Source organism: Monodon monoceros, unplaced genomic scaffold (genome assembly GCF_005190385.1).
Source record: "Monodon monoceros isolate NGI ecotype Baffin Bay Population unplaced genomic scaffold, NGI_Narwhal_1 Super_Scaffold_12, whole genome shotgun sequence".
NCBI lineage: Eukaryota > Metazoa > Chordata > Mammalia > Artiodactyla > Monodontidae > Monodon > Monodon monoceros.
In genome coordinates this window covers 76,599,068-76,618,313 of record NW_021703768.1, presented here as the reverse complement: position 1 = coordinate 76,618,313, position 19,246 = coordinate 76,599,068, and the positions used below count along the sequence as shown (strand labels likewise).

At 37.7% G+C, this 19,246-nt stretch overlaps 1 protein-coding gene across 3 annotated transcripts in view; it reads left to right on the top strand.

Moving 5' to 3' along the window:
- The window catches only part of MCTP1 (multiple C2 and transmembrane domain containing 1), a 534,361-nt gene that overhangs the window by 440,880 nt on the left and 74,235 nt on the right, over positions 1-19,246 (top strand). For all 3 annotated transcript variants that reach the window (XM_029217598.1, XM_029217600.1, XM_029217599.1), the window contains one exon: positions 16,305-16,358. In XM_029217598.1, coding sequence (XP_029073431.1) covers positions 16,305-16,358 — 54 coding nt within the window. The remainder of the gene's footprint in view (positions 1-16,304; positions 16,359-19,246) is intronic.

Sequence of the window (19,246 nt, the reverse complement as noted above, 5' to 3'; positions counted from 1 at the left end):
TCACACCATTGGCTGATTCCAAATCAGGAAACTTTCTGTTTCAGGAAAAACAGGGGGCGTGGGAGGGCGGTGGATATTCTGTCGCACACAAAAAATCATCTGTACATTATTCAGCTGAGAAAATTCAATTAGGATGAAAATTATAAAAGAAAAACAAATCAAAATAAACTTCAGGTTTGTGTAGCAAAAGAAAAAAGAAAATAATATTTCCATGGCATAAGAAGTTATAAGAGAAAAGGAAATAAATACTGTAAAAGATAAAAAGTACATAGTTGGGTAAAAATTCTGTCTTCAAAATATTGGTGGATAGTTGAGATTAATACTAAAATAAGAAAGGATTTCTTTGTCTGTTTATTGTTTATTAAGGAGACCATTTCCTTTTTGGAGACTTAAAGATCACAGGAACTGAAACCCCCAACCTTTTCCCCACCATGGTGCCTGTTCTAGTTTAATGAAAAAAATGAGATGTAATCCTTGCCAAGTAAGTTTTGCTGCATATAATGAGCTGAACCCGTTGAGGACAGGATAAGGGAACAGCCGTTCCTGAGTCTAATGCTGTAGACTTAGAGATGCACATGAGAAAGAGGTGTGTTTAGCAATGGTATTTCACCTCTGCTGTTTCTCAGTCAGACTTGTTAAAAATAAGCAATTCTAGATCTAAATCTATCTCTACTTGGACCATGACATTAAAATTTATAGCATAAGAATTGTTAGACTTTTCCAGAGAAAACTGTTTAATACAAACTTCATTCAGAAATGTCTGTGGCATGAATGTCATACTTCTCTTGGTTTAAGCCGTCACTCCAGAGCCAGGGGAAAATCACCCCTGCACTGCCCATTGGGCTCGTACCAACTATCCACATTACAGTTACTATAAACTGAGATTTTGTAAGAGTAGATGCCAGGCAGTGATCTTTACTTTGGAGTTAAAAATTTTCGAATCCTCATTACACCCTGGACGCTGTGTTAAGCACTTTCTTTTATCATGTCATTTAGTTTTCCCCCAGGAGAGAGAAGATGATTGTGTCAGCCCAGCCCATGTGTTAGGGCCTCCTAAATCAGGTGACCGCCTGTTCTCTTCTCTGTGACAAGGAAGGGAACATACGTGGAAGAAGCATGGCTACAAGAGCCCTTCCTTGAGAGAGGGGAAATCAAATCTCAGAGGATGAAAGAAACAGGTTGGCCAAAGAAACCAGAGCTCTATTATACTCACTGAGACAGGTATCATCATTACTACTTCACATACAGGGAAACAGGGTAGAGAGGTTAAATGGTTCCAAAGGCACACAGTTAGTTAGAAAGTGGCAGAGTGGGTGTTAGAATCTGTCAGTCTTTCTGAAGTTTGCACTCCTTATCACACCACTCAACTACATTTCCTCTTGAGGCTATATTTTGGTCCATCCCAGGTCTCCCTGGGTACCTTTTGAGCACATTTCTCCTTTAAGCTTCAGAATGGGCAGTAGTACTAACTCTATCTTTAAGCAAACAGATTGTTGGAAAACCCTCATTTTCCCCACTCCACCCCCATGTCCTCCTCACCTCTCATTCAGGAAAATGGAGCAACTTGAATGTATCAGGTATCCTGCTAAGCCTTTTAGAGACATAGTCTCCTTTAATTCTTCATAATAGTTTTTTAAATTTATTATTTTTAACATCTTTACTGGAGTATAATTGCTTTACAGTGCTGTGTTAGTTTCTGCTTTACTTCATAATAATTATATCAAGTAAATGATTCTAAATGGTTTTATCCTCATTTTACAAAAGAGGAAATTCAGAATCAAAGAGAGTGATGAATAACAAACTCCACAGAGTAAGTGGGGCGCAAACCCAGCTCTGCCCTATTCTGAAGCCTCAGGGTATTTCTGTGGTACACGTTTGGGCATGCCTTTACCAAGGGATCCACTTTCTGTTTGGAGCCTTACCTGGAATCCCAGGTATCCCCAGATTCCTTCCTGTGAGGTACCTGGTGACCTCTCAATAATGGGTACTGATCACCTGTTTGATCCCAGGTGACCCCGTTCATTTCAAAAAAACATTCATGACCGGGAGGACTACCTTCCATCCACTCAGGTGAGCATGGAAGAGTAAATCAAAGCTAAAAATCCTTCACATTAGTGAAGAAAATCTTTGAATATCTTTGACATTCAAAAATTCTTCAAGCAGTGCTTTTTAATTACATTTTAAAAGAGTATTCACTTTTACTGTCATGATATGCCTCCCACTTAACAATCTTAGTTGCCTAATCAATGGAGGCATTAAAAGACTGAAGAGTAGGCTAGATCAATGAAATCATTCTCTGACTCACGCTCTCACTGTGATACCAACTGAGCCCAAATCTGTCTGATAAAATACTTCAGGAAATACTGAAATGTTTTGTTAGTTCCCTCACATGGCAAAGCCCTCCATGCTTCTTTTCCCCTTTAGAATAGCACTGACTATATTTGTTGTTGTTGGGGCTATTCCACTTAGGCCCAGAACATTGATGTCTAGAAATAAAGCTTGTAAGGAGAGAGTTTCCTTTGCCACCATAAATGCTGTTGATTGGACAATTTAGGATCATCCACCAAAGAAACATCTGTTTGTTTGACCTGATTTCCTGTAAATCAAACTCATTTATTATTTTCTCAGCCAGTACTCTCAGTTCCAAAGAAGTCGTCCTGGTGGAATATTTGAATAAGTAGACTATTGAATAAGTGAAATATTCCTAACAGGATCTGGAAAGACTGGCCAAAGCTGAGCTGAGAGGAGTGGACTCCATGCGAAAAGCACTTTTGGTGCGTGGTCAGACTCTTGGCACTTCCGTAAGGGCTTTATCGTTCACAGAAAGTAGCGTAGATCAGAGCCTCCTGAGTTTGCATCTCAGTACCAAAAAAGACCATGTACTTGCTCTTAACAGAAGCAGCACTGAGTCATACAGCCTGTAAACACATCTAAAAATTGATGATCACTCTTTTCTTTTTCCTGCTTATTTCAACAAATTTTCTCAAACTTTTAAGAGGGTCACCAGCTTGCAAAAATGTGAGGAAGACCGTGAAAAGAACCAGACCTTTATTTTTCCAACACGATCACAAGCATAAAGAGGTAGAAACCAACAGCCAATCAGATGTCAGTAGAAAATTTCATCCCTTGTGACCCTCTCAGATCTGTTCAACCACTTAGATGTGCCAGATTTTTACTCAGTCTACAGACTGGTGCCCTGTACACTGATGACCATCACCTCATCAGGCTCTGGGCATACCCCAGCAGGACTTCCACATTTTTTCCACTCTCCTCAAGTGCCCCACTCCCACCACCATGCTACATTCCCTCTCTCTCAGGTGACCAAGACCTTCTGCGTTGCAAATTTTCCTCGAGCGCCAACCCCTGAAGCCCTCTGAATTTGTTCCCAGTTTAGGGTTGCCAGATTTAGCAAGGAAAAATACAGATGCCCAGTTAAATTGGGATTTCAGATAAACAACAGGAGATATTTATATAAAAATAATATTCATTATTTATCTGAATTCCAATTTAACTGGATGTCTTGTATTTTTCTGGCAACTTTCCCCCAAATCACAGCATGTATTCTTACCTCAAGACTTGTAGGAAGGTGATAGTTGTGAAACAAAATGCTGATTTTTTTTCCCTCTGCTACTTTTGTCTTTCTGTAATATCTTCGAGCATGGCATAGAAGATTCCTCATGTGTATGCCCCACCCAAACCATATAGCTTCAGCTTTATCTCCCCTGTATTCCAGCAGGATTGTTCGTTTGTGTGTTTTTTGGTTTTGAGAATGGAATGTTTAATGAGCAAAAGGTAGAGATGGTGGGAAGAAGCGGGGAGGTACAGAAATGAACCAGACAGTGCCCCATTCTCTTTTATCATCTCTTTCACCCAGAAAGCAGCCATTCACCACTTGGGAGAGCAGGAAAACAAAGCTCAGAGAGCTTATGCCACTTGCAAAGGCTCACACAGCACGGTGGGACTGGAACCCACTTCCAACTGGTTCCCAGGCCTGTGTTCTCTGCCCCTCCTCCAATGCACCCATTCCATAGGCCCAGGGTGGGCAAAGACTTGGTCCACATAACCCAACAGAAGGCAAAGAAGGAAGCAATGATGCTTCTCTCTTTGTATAGTTGGGGAAACTGAGGTCTAGGATAAGGCAGTAACCTCTGCACTGGCAGTGAGTTTGTGTGGGTGGTGCTGTGTGGGACAGACGTGGTGGCCCAGGGAAGGGCAGTGCAGGCCTGGGCTTGAACTTAGTGGAGGTGCTCGTGCTGCACCTGGAAGCCGCATGGGCACCAGAACAGATGTGCAGCGGGCCATCTGGCACGATGTGTGGCACTGTGCCAGGACAGGTGGCTGGAGCGCTTGAAGTCCTTGCTGCAGGTGCCAAACATCGAAGGGGTTGAGCTCAGAAGGCCTTCCCACAAAGAGGTGGGCACACTCCCTTGCGAGGGCCTGGCTCTCCTGGGGCACCTTGCTCTGGGATGAGCTGCACTGTGAACTTGGAGGAGACCCTGTGGGTGTTGATGAGCAGATGGGAGCCTAGGCGTGCGCAGGTCAAGGCCCCACAGTGGAAGAGGAGGTCAAGTAGTGGTCTTCTGCCATGGGGGAAGGGGAGCTTTGAGGGATGGGGCCTTGACATGGTCTTGACAGAGGAGGACCCAGGGTGGCTGGGACAGCTATGGCAGCAGCAGCAGTATCTGGAGCCGAGTGTATTTGTAGTTTCCCAAATAGCCAATACACTCTCTCTATAGCTTTTACTCTTTTCTTAAAAAAAAATATGTTTGCAAATGTAAGGTGTAGTTCTTGCTTGTCATATATATTTTATTTTTTACGAGAATTGGATCACATTAAAGGTACTGTTAGCATACCTACTTTGAGTTTCCCTCAAATTACTGGGAAACAACATGCTTTTTAATGACTGAATAATTTTCACCATATGAATACTTTATTTTTTCTCAATTAAACACTCATTTTAGAAATGTTTGTTTCCAGTGTTTATGCCATCTCAAAGAATGTTGCAAAGAAACATCCTAAACAGATCTCTGAGCAGGTTGTCGGTAATGTCTTTTGACAAAGTCCTTGAAGGGGAATTTCTGGGTCAGAGTATATGCATTTTGAATATTTTTGGTAGTCAATACTGACTTGCCACCCATTAAGGTTTTAATATTTTATATATATATGCCTGGGTAACCACCAGTTATCTTCATCATTTCTCCTGGCGAGCCATCTCTGACTTCCTTCCCATTCTCACCCACCCCTACACCTACCAACCCATCTCTACCATCATATACTCCAAGAGCTTAAGTGAACCCTCCCGTCTCAGTTCCCATATCCCCCTAGCTGTATTATAATAAAAAGCTCACCGGGGGTCTTCTTCACCTGCCGCAGACTGTTCTAACTGTATCTTCCATCTGTGTATCTAATCCCAGCACAGAACAAGATGTCTCAGATATAACAGCACAGTAGTTGCTCAAAAAATGTTTAATGAATGAATACTAAGTATGTTAATCTGATTCTTTTTCCACATCAAAAATTGTCTAATTTTCATTCAACAAAAATGTATTGAACGTTTGCAGGCACTGTGCTAGCTGTTGTCCAAAGATGATTAAGACCTGGTCCCAGTAAATCTATTATACTTCAATACAAATAAAAGAAAGGGAGAGAGAGAGAAAAGAAGGAGAGAAAAAAAGACCTGGTCCTTGCCCATGACACTTTGTGGTCTAGTGAGGGAAACAAACAACTAGGTGGAATACGTGGGTATAATAGGTGCAGTGATGGAGGTCTATACATGAAATGCAGAGCGTGTGGCCAAAAAACATTTAGATCATCCCAGATACGTGTGCGTGTGCTGCATATATAAAGAAAGAGGGTCTACCTATCTGTGGCCACAGCTCTATTCCACCCTTCCGTCTGTCCCTTCACTCAGTAACTCCATGTTTGCCTTTAATACTTCAGTGTATTGTCTATCTTTTTACTCTATTCTCAAACTGCAGCTCAACTTCAGATGGGAAGATGAGTGTTACCTGTACGTGACATGTCAGTTCACATAGAGAAAGATGTAAAGGAAAACAGTTCTATTTTTAAAAGTCAATATACTAAAGAGCCGCCTGTCTAGAAGGCAGACTTCTTTTGCTTTAGATCTGTTAGGACTCAGGAGAGATACTTAGAATTTAAAGTTAGTGGTAGTTGTTGCAGAGGACACTTATAGTTACTCTCATACTGCAGCCCTCACCATCTTCCTGAATCGCTCCCACCTTGCTCAGATTCCCCAAAGATACATATGAGAATGTAACAAGGTAAAGAGATACTCTTCATTCCTATAGAGGATTTCTGCCCTGAAACCCAGCTCTTTTTCCACCAAATGAATTGTCTTGGCAGCCTTGAAGGAAACCTGAAGATCTTGCCCCCATAAATGGCTGAATTTCTCTTATTTGAACCCCAATTGACTCCTGGATCCCAGGAACTCATTTGAAAACCGACTTCCTGAACTCTCCTCAAAGTCTCCCATGGATCCAAAGAATTCACCATCTCAATGGTTTTCCAAAGTGTTCAACCCAAGCATCTACCCATTTGTCAACCAAATGGTTTTATTATTTCTGTTCCCTTTCCAAAAGGTCTGCCTCCACAATTTTGTCATTTCTGTCATTGAAGACTGGGACTTAGGAGAGGAGAAAAAAGGATATCCACGGTTTGGGCCTCACTTCTCAGGGTGGATGTGTTTTCCCACCTATTTCTAGTGATGATCTGGTGGTTCTTTCTAAATGATTTTACACCCTCCTCTTGGTAGATAGCCAAAACTCCTTGACACATTATGGTGAGGGAGGTAGCATGTAGGACCAACAGAAGCACCTTCTGGCCAACTCATGATCCCAGGACTAGTTTGCATCATGCCCCAGGTGGTGGGGTGGTGTTAGCTGAAGGTTTCATACAATATTTGTGGAGACTTACTGTTCCTAGTCCAGAAAGGGGACAAGAAATGACAAGACTTCAATTAACAAACTAAACATAGAAACCAAGTGATATGTGTTTATCTGCTTGTGGAAGAAGTTTATAAATCAGAACCATTGTTGGGAGTCCAATAAACCTGAGAGTTTTGTATTCATGTTTTTTAGTGTTCCATGAGTTAAATTCATTAAGAACATGTAATTTTAAAGCCTTTCTGTACATGGAACTGGAGTAGTATGTGCAGGTAACCAAACTAAAATATGCCTTCAAGGGCATTTTCTTTCATGTGTTATTGAATTTATTTCATCATTCAAGAAAAAGAAAATAGTCATGATACCATATCACTTATTTTTTAAACAATAACAATATTCTGGCAACATGCTTAAATGAGAGATAGTTCACCTAAACAAAGTTTCCAGATACGTTACACTCCCATGGGCAACAGCAGAAACATCTTAAAAATGAGTGTTGCCACTACCACGTTACAGTTGGTAGAGGTTAAGAGTCCAAACTTTGAAATTACAAAGACCTGGCATTAAATTTCAGACCTCCTACTTGTTAGCTGTATGAATTTATTCATTTCCCTAAGCCTCAGTTTCCTCACCAGTAAAATGGGGATAATACCTACCTTTGTTGAGGTCTTGTGAGGATTAAAGAGACAGCACACTGTGTTAAGCATATAGTGAGTGCTCAGTAAATGATAATTAGGCACTTGATTATGTATAAAACAGGGCAAACCAGTGGGGGTAAAATGGGTGTCTAAACATAGTAGAGGTAACCACCTCTCTTAAACAGTTCACTTGTAAGAACTATTGAAGAGAGTGGTTTTCCATGGCCATTAGTCCTTCTTGGTTTTGAACTTGTGGACAAAGATAGTAAAATTGCCACAGAAAGATTTCCTGTGTCTATAATCCTCCTGCTATATATATGGAAGTCCCACAAAATGAAAACTACATTTTTATCAACAAAAAAAGCTGACAAAGAAATTTGAACAATCCTCTACGGATTAAAGCTTCTTGAAAACTGAAATTTATAGAAATACCAAAAATGTATGCCATTTTACAGATCATATCCATAGATATTTGGAAGAAACGTTTTTCTTGATGGTCGTAATACTAATCTCCACCATGCACAGGACATAAAGACAAAGGCCAGCAGCACCATGAGCAGAGAACAGGGCATTTCCTTCCCTGAGACCATCACTGAGTCCATAGCAAAATACTCTTTCCTAACAGCTTCACTCTGGGTGTTGACTAAGAGAAGGAGAAAGGTAAACCTACTAGCATGCCAGGCCTGGGCACAAGGACTAATTTTAATAAATCAGAATAGAACATAAAAATGTCAACTTAATCAAGCATTTAAATTTTATTAATCAAGCCTAATTTTTATGAGTGCAAATAATCACTGAAGCTGGACAAATTTGTTCTCGATTGCATCAGAAACATAATTTTAATATTTAATGGACTGATGAATTTAAATGGAGAATTATCTTTATGAAACACGCTCCTCATAATTTGCCATTAAATGAGAAATTTTTTAAAAATCAACATAAATCTTACATAAAGGTTATTTGACTAAATGTTGGAACTATAAATATTATAAATACATTATGCACTAATTTAGCAATCACACAGTACACTACATAAAGCTGAAATGATAAGTGGACCAGGCAAGCTTTTCCTAGAATATAGAGCTCTTGTGTTATATTGTGGGAAGCTCATGATAAAATGGATACAGAGGTTTTGTGTGAGGTTTCCTGAACATCCTTTTCATGCAGGCTTTTGTGCTACAATTCACCATTCACCACACACATTCTTTCCAGTTCCAATGTAGGTCTAAACCCACATAGGCTGTCTTTTGGGAGGTGATTGTTCTTTACAAAAAAGGTAAAAAATATTTTATCATTATTATTTATAGAAAAGAAATACAAGGAAAAAACTGAAGTTTTCTATGATTTTTTGACATCAAAATCTGCTCCATTTTTAAAGTTAGACTTTCTGACATAATGTTCTCAGGCCTCAAAATATTCTAGGCACAAGGGAAAAAAAAGAAGAAGAAAAATCAAATTAGCATCAGAATATTTTTCTCTTCAAATGTCCACCTATTCTTCTCACCCCCTACTACTCCCAATTACGTTGCTTAAAATAGGCAGTAGCAGTGAATTTTTGTAAAAAGTAAATCAAACCTAACAGAGCAATATGGTTCAAAAGTTTGCTCATATTAATCTCCAAGATTAATGTTTTTTTGTTTTCAAATTCTATTCTTTAAAAGTACCTAGTCTTCCCGAAGTGTACCATTTACCTTTATTATATCTGCTAAACTATACATTTACCTGAAAAGAACTTCTTGCCTATTGCAACTCTAATGCTCCCAAACATATCTGATGGGCTTAGAGTGAAGAACATTTCTGAGAAGACTGGAAAAGACTGGAGATCATAGCAGCTCCCTCCTGCTGCTTTGCAGAAAATTTTTTAAATAGGTAATGTGGACTCTTTATTAGACACTTAAAAAAAATTCCTAAGGTTGTTTTTAAAAACTGAGACATTTAAAATTGTGCCCTTTTTTGTTACAAATTTGTGCTTCTGGAATGGAAACTTGGTTTTACAGAGAGAGGCTAAAGCATATAATTTTCTTTTTTATTTGAAATCTGTTTATTATTAATGAACAAAAATGTTTTGCTTTGAAAATATTAAATTTTATAAAACACATTAGTGGTAAGTCTAGCTATCTTTCGATTTCATTTGCAAAGCACATTAAACAATTCAATTTTTTGGCCTTTTGTATAATTTTTAACCCGAAAAATAATATTGCTTCAAGAAAGCGTTAGTTTTTAAAAAGCACATTGCAAGTTAATAGTTGACCTATTTTTTCCCTGCTCAATCAAATTAGCATGCAATATTGTAAAGACGCCAAGATTAGAATTTTCCCTACAAGCGAAAATACAATACATTGTGAAGCCTTTAGATGGAGACATAGTTCAAATAAACACTAGAATTCTGTTCACAGTGCTTTGTTTAAGTATAAAAATGAACATTTAAGAATACTGAGAAGGAAATATGAAAAGAAATTCATTTAAGATGCTTATACTGATTATAGAATTTATATTGTATTTAGCCTTTCTTAATGGAAGGGTTTTTCTGCATATTAAGCTGACAAAGACTAAAAGGTTACATACTCTTGGCCAGTAAAGTAAATTTACTGTCCTTGCACCTTACAGCAAAGCATATTATACTGCAAATAAGAATGCTGTTGTTGATGATGCAGAATTCAGGCCGTATGTAATCAGTGGCATGCATCAAAAGTCATCTGATAGCCACATTAAAGCCACGTTTCCTATTAAGAATCAGACTAAATTATAACATGGCACTTCCCAGAATGAGCCAAGGAAACGCATTCTGCAAGAAGAAATAATTGTATTTGAGTGTCTCTGTAAAAATCCGGAAGTCTTTTAGCAGTAAGTAATAATGCTTTTCTTTTTAGTCTGCCTTCTTTTGTATTGCAATATATTCAGCTTCACTGGCAAGCCTATCACACTAATTATTGTTACATCTAGTGGCTCAGTTATCTTGATGACTACTGTAGCTGAAATACTCCAAGGTCAAATTCTTAATAGCGTGAATCAAACTAAGCAGCCATCATACATGCAGTTGCTTTTGAGATAGACTAAACAGTGTATTCCAGACCTGTTTATGGGTTTTATTATCCTTTCAGATGTGGAGTAAATTATACGTACAGGTTAATTGCACCATTCATTTTGCAAAAGTTCCTTCTCAAAAATCTTGAGAGGTGCAGGTGTCCTGTGGTGAAAATGACAGCACAGGCGCACCTATAATGATCTTATTGACCACAAAAGTCTTCAGCCCAACCTCCAGTGCTTTTAAGTGATCCGAAATAATCTGAGTGGTTGGTTATATGCATCTTCTCAATTCATAGACTTTCAATAATTTCATATGATACTTGCACATGTAATACGTCCATTGGCACACAAATGCCTGTTCTGCTTGGTTTATGTACACACAAAATGGTATAAATGAACTCCAGACCATGTTGAAGCAAACTGCTCTACCCAAATTCCTCCATATCTCTAGAGTGGAAATAAGCATTTAGTTTGTAATGTATCCAAATATAAGCATCTGTACACATTTGGATGTTCTATGAATATAAAATTAAATATGAAACTTCTTTCTTTTGTGACAGTTTTCTTTCTTTAATTTTTTAACATTGCAGTTGCACATCTGGACAGCAGTGATTTCTTCTTTAATTTAAATGTGTTGCTTTTTTATAGACCGTTTTGAGTAAAGCAATTTGAATTGTGCAACTATTCATTCTGAACATAGAAAAACATCCATTTAATTCAAAGATTATTTCTGAGGGAAAAAGTAAACATATAAAAGAAACTGGTTTGTGTCAGCGTTGGCTTTCCAGGGTTTTTGGCTTTGTGGTACTCAATACTTATCTTACAAAGGTAACATAACCAAGATTTTTCCCTTTTTGTTTAAAGACATATAAATAAGTGGAAGACTTTAGCCCTGGGAAAATCATAATACAAAGTGTTTTAAGAATTATTCATGGAACTTTTAACCCCCTTTTGTCATTTTAGCTTTCAAACATGCACCCTAAATTAGTATTAAAAAGCGGGACTCAGTATCCACTGTCCCGTTATGATTTTAATAGTGAAGTTTACCCGAATCTACTTTTCCTCATCCTTTTACTGTTTTGGTCTGCCTTTTCTGCATCCTGTTGGTCCCCTCCCTTATACATCTTTGTCTAGTGGAGTAATTCTAAACATATTGTCATATTTTTGTTCAGATTACCAGCATCATTTTTAACATTTTCAGCCAAATAAAATTTTATTTCCTTGCAAATCATAAAGCATTTAGTTGTGTCAAATTATAATTAAAAGTCATAATATTAATAGACCTCCTATACAACTGTATAAAACATACAGATTCTTCAGATGCAGTTTTGCTCCATTTTGATAATGGATTTTTAAAATATACAGCTACATATTATATTGTATATGTTAATGACGAATGTTCAGCAAATGTGGACTATGAAAGAAGAAATATTATGCTTCTAAAAATAGTGTTATCTGCTTATTCTTTGGCTGTAATGTAGCTGGAACGCTGCATTTGGGGCTGTCTACGTGTGTTTTTTAAAATGTCATCTTTATTAGTATTACATTCAAGGAATAGTACCAAGAATCAGTTTCTTTCAAGACCTTCCTCCAGTGTGTGGCATATAAGTCTGTGACGGGCGACATTACAGAAGGTCATGTCACTTTTAACTGCTTGCATTACATCTTTCTGATTTCCCTAGTGCCCTTCTTTTGTTTGATTAATACTACTTGCTTTCAAGCAAGGTATCAGAAAGCATAATTTGGAAAAAGAATTCTAGGGCCAATCTGAGATATTCTCCCTTACAAAAAGAGGAAAAAAACCCCAACTTTGTAAAAATGTATCTTTTCTAACACATGCATTTTTGTCACTCTTCATTTTTTTTTTTCCTCAAGGAAATCCTACAGATGTGTTGTTATTAAATTATTGCTGACAAATGTTTGGGCAACTGGACTTTGTATACTTGAAAACAAAACTATGTAGCCCTTATTTGGTTTTATTTGAAGAGGAAAGAGCTGGAATTTGAGACTGGGACTCCTTTATTTTATTTGTTTCCTTAGTTAAGTGTTAAACTCCAGCACTCTTTCTAAATAGTAGGTGTTACTTGAGTTCTCTGGGAAAGGTTGCAATTTTGTGCAATCCTTAAATGCACTTCAGTGATATATACAGTTTGTTTTTAAAAGCTCAGTTTGCAGTTTCTGTATTCATTGTATTTGCCCAGGGCTTATGTCTTAGAGCACAGCCCAGCTTCTGAGACACTGTTGCCTTTAAAGCCATCCATTTCATTGGACCCTTAAAGCCTGAAAATTAGTTGTGAAACCATTATCATTTTAATTGGGAATCTTTATCCACCACTCTACCTGTGCCCCTTTATATGTTCCTTAGTGTCAGTGAAACAACCAGAATTGTGTATGTCGTTCAGAACCCTGAATATTTTGCCCAGGAAAAAATATATATATATCATTTAATTTCCAAAAATTAATGTTTAAATATTATTAAATTGATGTTATTTCTACTTTTATTAGTAGCTCACATTTTTTAGTACTTCGGTACAGGAACTGTGCTGAACACTTTAAACACATTGTCTCATTGGACCCCTAATCAACACTGTGGGGAAGGTGCTATTATCATCTCCATTTTCCAAGGCACCTTAAGCTTCATCTGAGCAAACTGTAACAGTGGGATACATTCTGAAGCAGCTTAAAGGCATCACTAGGAAACCATCTGTATTATAAATCCTCACTTGTAGATGTTTATGCTGTAGCGTTAAAAAGTCACTGGAGGAGGGGAAAAGCCCTCACTCGGGTGCTACAACACAACACAAAGGCCTCTCGCTAACACAACACTTTTCTGCCAAATGTAAAAGCAAATAGTTGTGTTTGGGTGATTCTGGCTGCGCATTTGTGGGGCAGTTGTGCGTAGCCAATTACCCACTTGTGCAGGGTGGGAACAGTTTGGGTTTTGCAAATGAAGAGCCTGATTCTGTAGACCTTTTGAGTCCTTCTTGAACATAAGATCTGCAACTGATTTGTGAAATGCATAAATTAACTTCTTGGTTTTTTTATGGTTCAATAATATTTTGAATCTTTGAAAATTAACTTAAAGATAGTGGAGATCTCCAAATCTTAAAGTAACAGTTAAATATCCATGCTTTCTATTGCCAGGCACAGTTTGAATATTTGATTCATTAATCTGCATCATTGATTAGGAGGTATGTCTTTGCAGGTGAGCTAGTTGAGTTCTGTGAGATAAATGATAGGCCCTCTACCAAAATGCATGTTCAGAGATATGAAGCATAGATGAGATTTTCTTCTGTTCAGTCTATCAACAAATATTTCTTGAATGCTTATTATGAACTGCTAGGCACAATCTGAAACCATTCTGCCTTCCTTGCACTGTAGTACGATGGTAAGTACTGAAGAGGAGAGATACACAATACATTCTTAACAATAACCACCTAAAATATTGTTTGATTTTTATGTATAAGAATAAAAGTATAATATTCATTTCACTTTCCATATTTGATATATGAGTCTACATGAGTAATTTTAGGAAAAAATTACTTAATCTAATATATATCAAATAATCATATTGTATACCTGGAATATATATAATTTTTATTTTTTAGAAATAGATAATGACAACCTTAAAATGTTACTTAATATAAATCTAAAATTTATAACACCATTTTATAAGAGATACAAAAAGTATGATCATTAAAAAAATCATGTGAGAGGTCAATCGTGTTTTTGTTTTGCTTTTCCTTTTTTCCCTTTTTTTTTTTTTTTTTTTTTGGTTTCAGAGCTGGCTGTGCTATCCCACAATCTGGGTCTGAGTTCTAGTTTAGCTACTTGCTGTGTTAGGTGAATTCTTTTGATGCAACACAATGTACTGAAATATTGTGACTGCCTCTCCTATTTCAACCTCCATCACAAAGGTCCCAGTTTGGAATAGTCTGGCATACAGCACCTCAGTTATACATTGTCACTATTGTTGTCTATATATTTATGATATGCATGCTTCAAATTTTCAGGAAGTTAAAAGTCAACATGAAAGGCTATCTGATAGCCCCCATTTAAATTCTATTGGATTATAAGCCTCTTGTGGGCTGACATGACTATAGATTAAGTATATGTGTATTATCCATCTTTCTATTCCCACAGTCCCTAGTACTGTGTGCCTTGGTCAAGGGCATTTGTAATAAATGCTTATGGAGTATCTGAGTATAGTTAGAATGTCAAGAGTCCTTTCTTGCTGAGGCTGAGCTACTTTATATGTCCCCAAAATTAGCGTAAACTCTAACCCGATAAAGGAAACAGAACATTGTGCTACTCTGATTCTTTTGAAATGCTGAGTGTCCAAATGAAAGACCACCAGATTCTACCACTTAATAGAAGATTTAAAGTATGACATTAAATTAAGAACAATTTCCCAGTTTGTCAGATACTTTTAGTTATATATCAGTTCGTGAGAACTAGAAGTTTGTGTTTGGGTTCTTCTTTTAAATCCGTTAATGCTTTTAGAAACTTTGAGAAAAATTATTAGGATAACTGAGTGTCCTGACGTATTATCTCAGTTTATGTAACTCTTTGTTTAGTAAGTCTTAGTTACTGAAGTTTTCATTCATAGCATATTCCTGTCTCTATCCTAAAGCCACATGAAAGAAGAGCTAGCTATCTCTGTCTTCTAAAGTTAGGAGCTTTGGGAGAAAGGTTTAAAAATATTTGATAACCATGATTCTGTCGAGTTTATTCAGAGATAAAGATACTGGATAAAAAAATAGAAGCACCACAAGAAATTATATCAAATGGAGTAAATACAGTTATAAGTTAGCACTTACCTGAATAAGAGCTCCCCCCAGAGTTTTTAAATTTTTGGATTCCATGGAGTGTGTGTGTATAAAAACATGATAAAACACCTGAAATGGGGTGAGGTCTCATTTGTAATGCCTGTAGTTATATATTGGTCCAGGCAAGGGGAAATTACTTGGCAAATCCAAAATGACTATACCATTCTGCTGAAGTAGGTAAACCAGAAGCCATTAAAAAATACATGCATGCATATCTATCTACATGGGTTCTATATACATAATATACACATTTGATTATTGAATACATCTCTTCTTTTCTTTCAGTAGTAATGTTCATTCTCATAACATAATCCATGTGTAAAATCGCAGAGAATTAAAATTAGAGTTTCAGGTAATCCACAAAATGAACAAGTAATTCAGAGATGGTCAAGAGTTGACACTATATGTCAGAATTAAAATTGGAGCCATGAAAGATATTGTTAGCTTTATGCCATAGCTCCCAGCATGAATCCATGAACAGGCATAGATTTTTATCTTAGGGTTTGGTGACAAGTAAATTAGAAATAGCAGAGCTCTTTTCTGCTAGTTATCTAGCTCCAAATTTAAAGTGCCTAATTAATATAGACAGTGGAGTAGGTAAAAAAAGAAATCTCCTGATTTAAAGCATCCTTCGAATGAGTGTTAGTTTACCTTATGCATATTTCCAATTCTTTAAATTGTCACAGAACATTTCACACAAATAGGGTTCCCCTGACTGGGATTCAGTTCCCTGGTGTTCATCAATTAAAGGCATAGCATTTTCCTAATCCCTGTCTCTAGATCAGATATTCCCTCTCAGTGCGTCCGTTTCAAATGTTAATAAAGTTTTCACTTCTAAAAGGTTCAAAATGACAGAACAAAATTCTCTCCTTTAAGAGCATGAAAACGACTTCTGTTTCTGTCTGCAGGTAGTGGAGGACATGCTAGAGGACGAGGAAGAAGAAGATGACAAAGATGACAAGGTAATTATCTTTCCCAGCACTTGGGTACCTGGGGATGGGGAAATGTAGACATGACACTGTTTTCACAGACAGTTAAAAAGGAGTTGAAGTGTTTGAGTCCAGAAAATTGGACAGTGCTGTTTATCATCCTAACAATGCCACTGCATGTTGCAAAGAGGGAGAGAGGGCTATAAATCGTCTTCGCTTTTGTCCAGAGCTGGGTCAAATATTTTTCTGCCAGGAACAAAAAAAAATAATTCAGCTTGTCTGGAACTTGATAGCTCTCACGAAGATAACGACAGTGACAACTGTTTTTGAAGGGCAAAAATTTGTCCTATCTTGAGTATTACAAATCAGGCTACACTTGGGGGGAAGAGAGGAGTGAAAAAAAATAGCAGCCTGCATGTGTCAAACATGGATATTGTCATCTGTAATTTTCCAAGAATTGCTCAGCAAAAGAACACGTGTGCGGAGGGCTCCAGAGGGCACTTAAATAATCCCAGTGCTCACTGCCCTGGCTTAGACTTGGAATGGCCCGTGGCTCCTTGGTCAGGAAAGTCTGTTCAGAGAGGCTCGTGTTTCGATTGCTGGTTGGCTTGGGGTTGGTGGCCACAGTAAATAACAGCTAGTTTCTGGGACTGCTTGGATTGGTTGTCCCCTGGGGAGAGCGGACAACTGGAAGGAGGAATCAGAATGGCCTTGCACCACTGCAGCAGTGGCTGAGGTCGGAAGGACAGCTTTCTATGGCAAGGAGGCTAGTGATGCTGGTTTATCATCATCTTTGGGCACTTCTAGATATAAAATCCAAAAAGTCTTAGGGTGTGATAGAGGGGGGGAGTGACTGAGGGGGCAGTGAAAATATCATTCATTATTTCCACATTGTTCAGCCTATAAAACCAGATTTTGACCTTCATGGAATCTATCTGACTTCTGCTATAGTAAAGCACTGAAATTTTTTAAAGAAAGGAGAAAAACAGTGTATCTTAATTTATGCCCTTGACCTTTGATTCCAGTAGAGATGTACACTTATATCCCAGTATAAGAATTTGAGTGCTGGAAGCAAGCATTGGAAATGTCAAAACAATTCACAGTGATTAGTTAACTTCCCAAATGATTTTTTTCCTGACATATTCAATTCTGGAAGGAAAACAGAAACATACACGCACACACACTTTCTCCCTTCTACTGCTATTTCAAACATTTTTAAATTCATAGAGATTTTATGTGAGATTTTTCTTCTGGACATCATTTAGTCATTAGCAACATCATCAAACAAAGTAACAAAATCTCCTTTCTGCAAAAACACATATGTGCTTGTTTTTAATGTTGAATAACATGAGCATACACTTCTGGCAATAAATGATATGATTTATTGTTAAGGTCAGTTGTAGAGCTGTAGAGAGCTTGTATTTAAACTCAACATGCCAGCTCTGAATCATCATTTCTCTGCTGATAAACGCTGAGCTGCCATCCATTTATGGCCACTTTCCCTTGCTTGTTGCTGCTTTATTATTAAAGCCACCTTAAAGGTCCATTCTGGTAGCAGGCGTTTCCCGAGAAATGTTAATAAGTGGAAACCCTTGGTGAAGTCTAGTACTTCAGTGCCCCTGCTTGAAGTCAACCTATATTTTTTTTAGCCAGTTTGTTGATATTCTATACCACTAATCTCCCTTTTTGGTCATCTTTTAATAGAGAGGGTGTTAGGAGTGGCGCACTGTTAGACGTTAGCACAACCTGGTTAACCAGTTCACCAAAACATAGATGTCAAGTAGAACATGCCAGGGTGGAAACAACCCCAGATCTCTGGAGTGGCATCTGTTGTTATCCAGTGTTTGGTTGTCTGAGATCGACACCCTGGTTCTAACGTATTTTCAGGTCTCGTTACCAAAGTTGATTGAAAGCGAGCGCTTAAATGACTGTGTGAATTTAACTGTATTCTTCTGTACAGGATGCCGACAAACGGTGTGTTTTCCATATGAAAGGATTGTGAGCTGATTTTCATAAATCCAGCCCTTTATTTGAGTGATATATAAGAAGGTTTTGCTTTTCTTCACTCATAACGCAATTGATAGTATAAAAATCATATTGAACAAAAATAAAATTTCAAATGTAATAATTTACAATAGACTTTTAGGGACTTGCATCATAGAGGGAAGAGTCTTAGAGTGGAAAGCTTATATTCTGGAAATACAAAGTTTTTAATATAAGAAATGAAAACATGAAAGGATCCTTCAAGTTTCTATTTACCAGTTTCCGTCTCTCGCCTGGCTCTCGCAGTGGTAAATCTAAGTCTTGGCTATCAGATGTGTCTGAGTGGGAGAAGGGTAATTTCCTACTTTAAAAAATTCATTGGTTCCTCCATTTAAAGTTTGTGTATAGAGTCATGAGTAATGGAGTTTCATAAGAAAACAAGTGTGTTTTTTGCCATACGAGCAGGTACTGACCTCTAGCTCTCATTATTTCTCTGTTTTCTCATATGGTATAATAGTGGGGTCAGGTCAGTGGGTCCTCTTATAGGATAAAAGTAAAAAAGATTAATAAATGTGCCAAAGCCTCACTTTAATTGAACCTGAAGCATATGTTGCAAGTATGTAAAATACGTCCCAGATGTTTCACCAGGGCTAGTGTCTTGGCTTTCCCTGATTACCACAAGGCAGCTATTAGTCCTGTAACCTTTGGACTTGGGGGTAAATGGGGTATTACGTGGCACAGAATGAGAGCACCTGTTTTCCATTCAGCAAAGACCCCTGGCAGGCTTTGCCTAAGCCCATTCATATGTTTTCACTTAGCAGATTGTTGGGCGATTATGAAAAGTGTCTTTCTTTAGAGCCAGCATTGATATTAGTCACTCACAATGAAAGGACAAGTCATTGGCTACTTGACAAGGTCCGTGTGAGCAGAAACTGAAG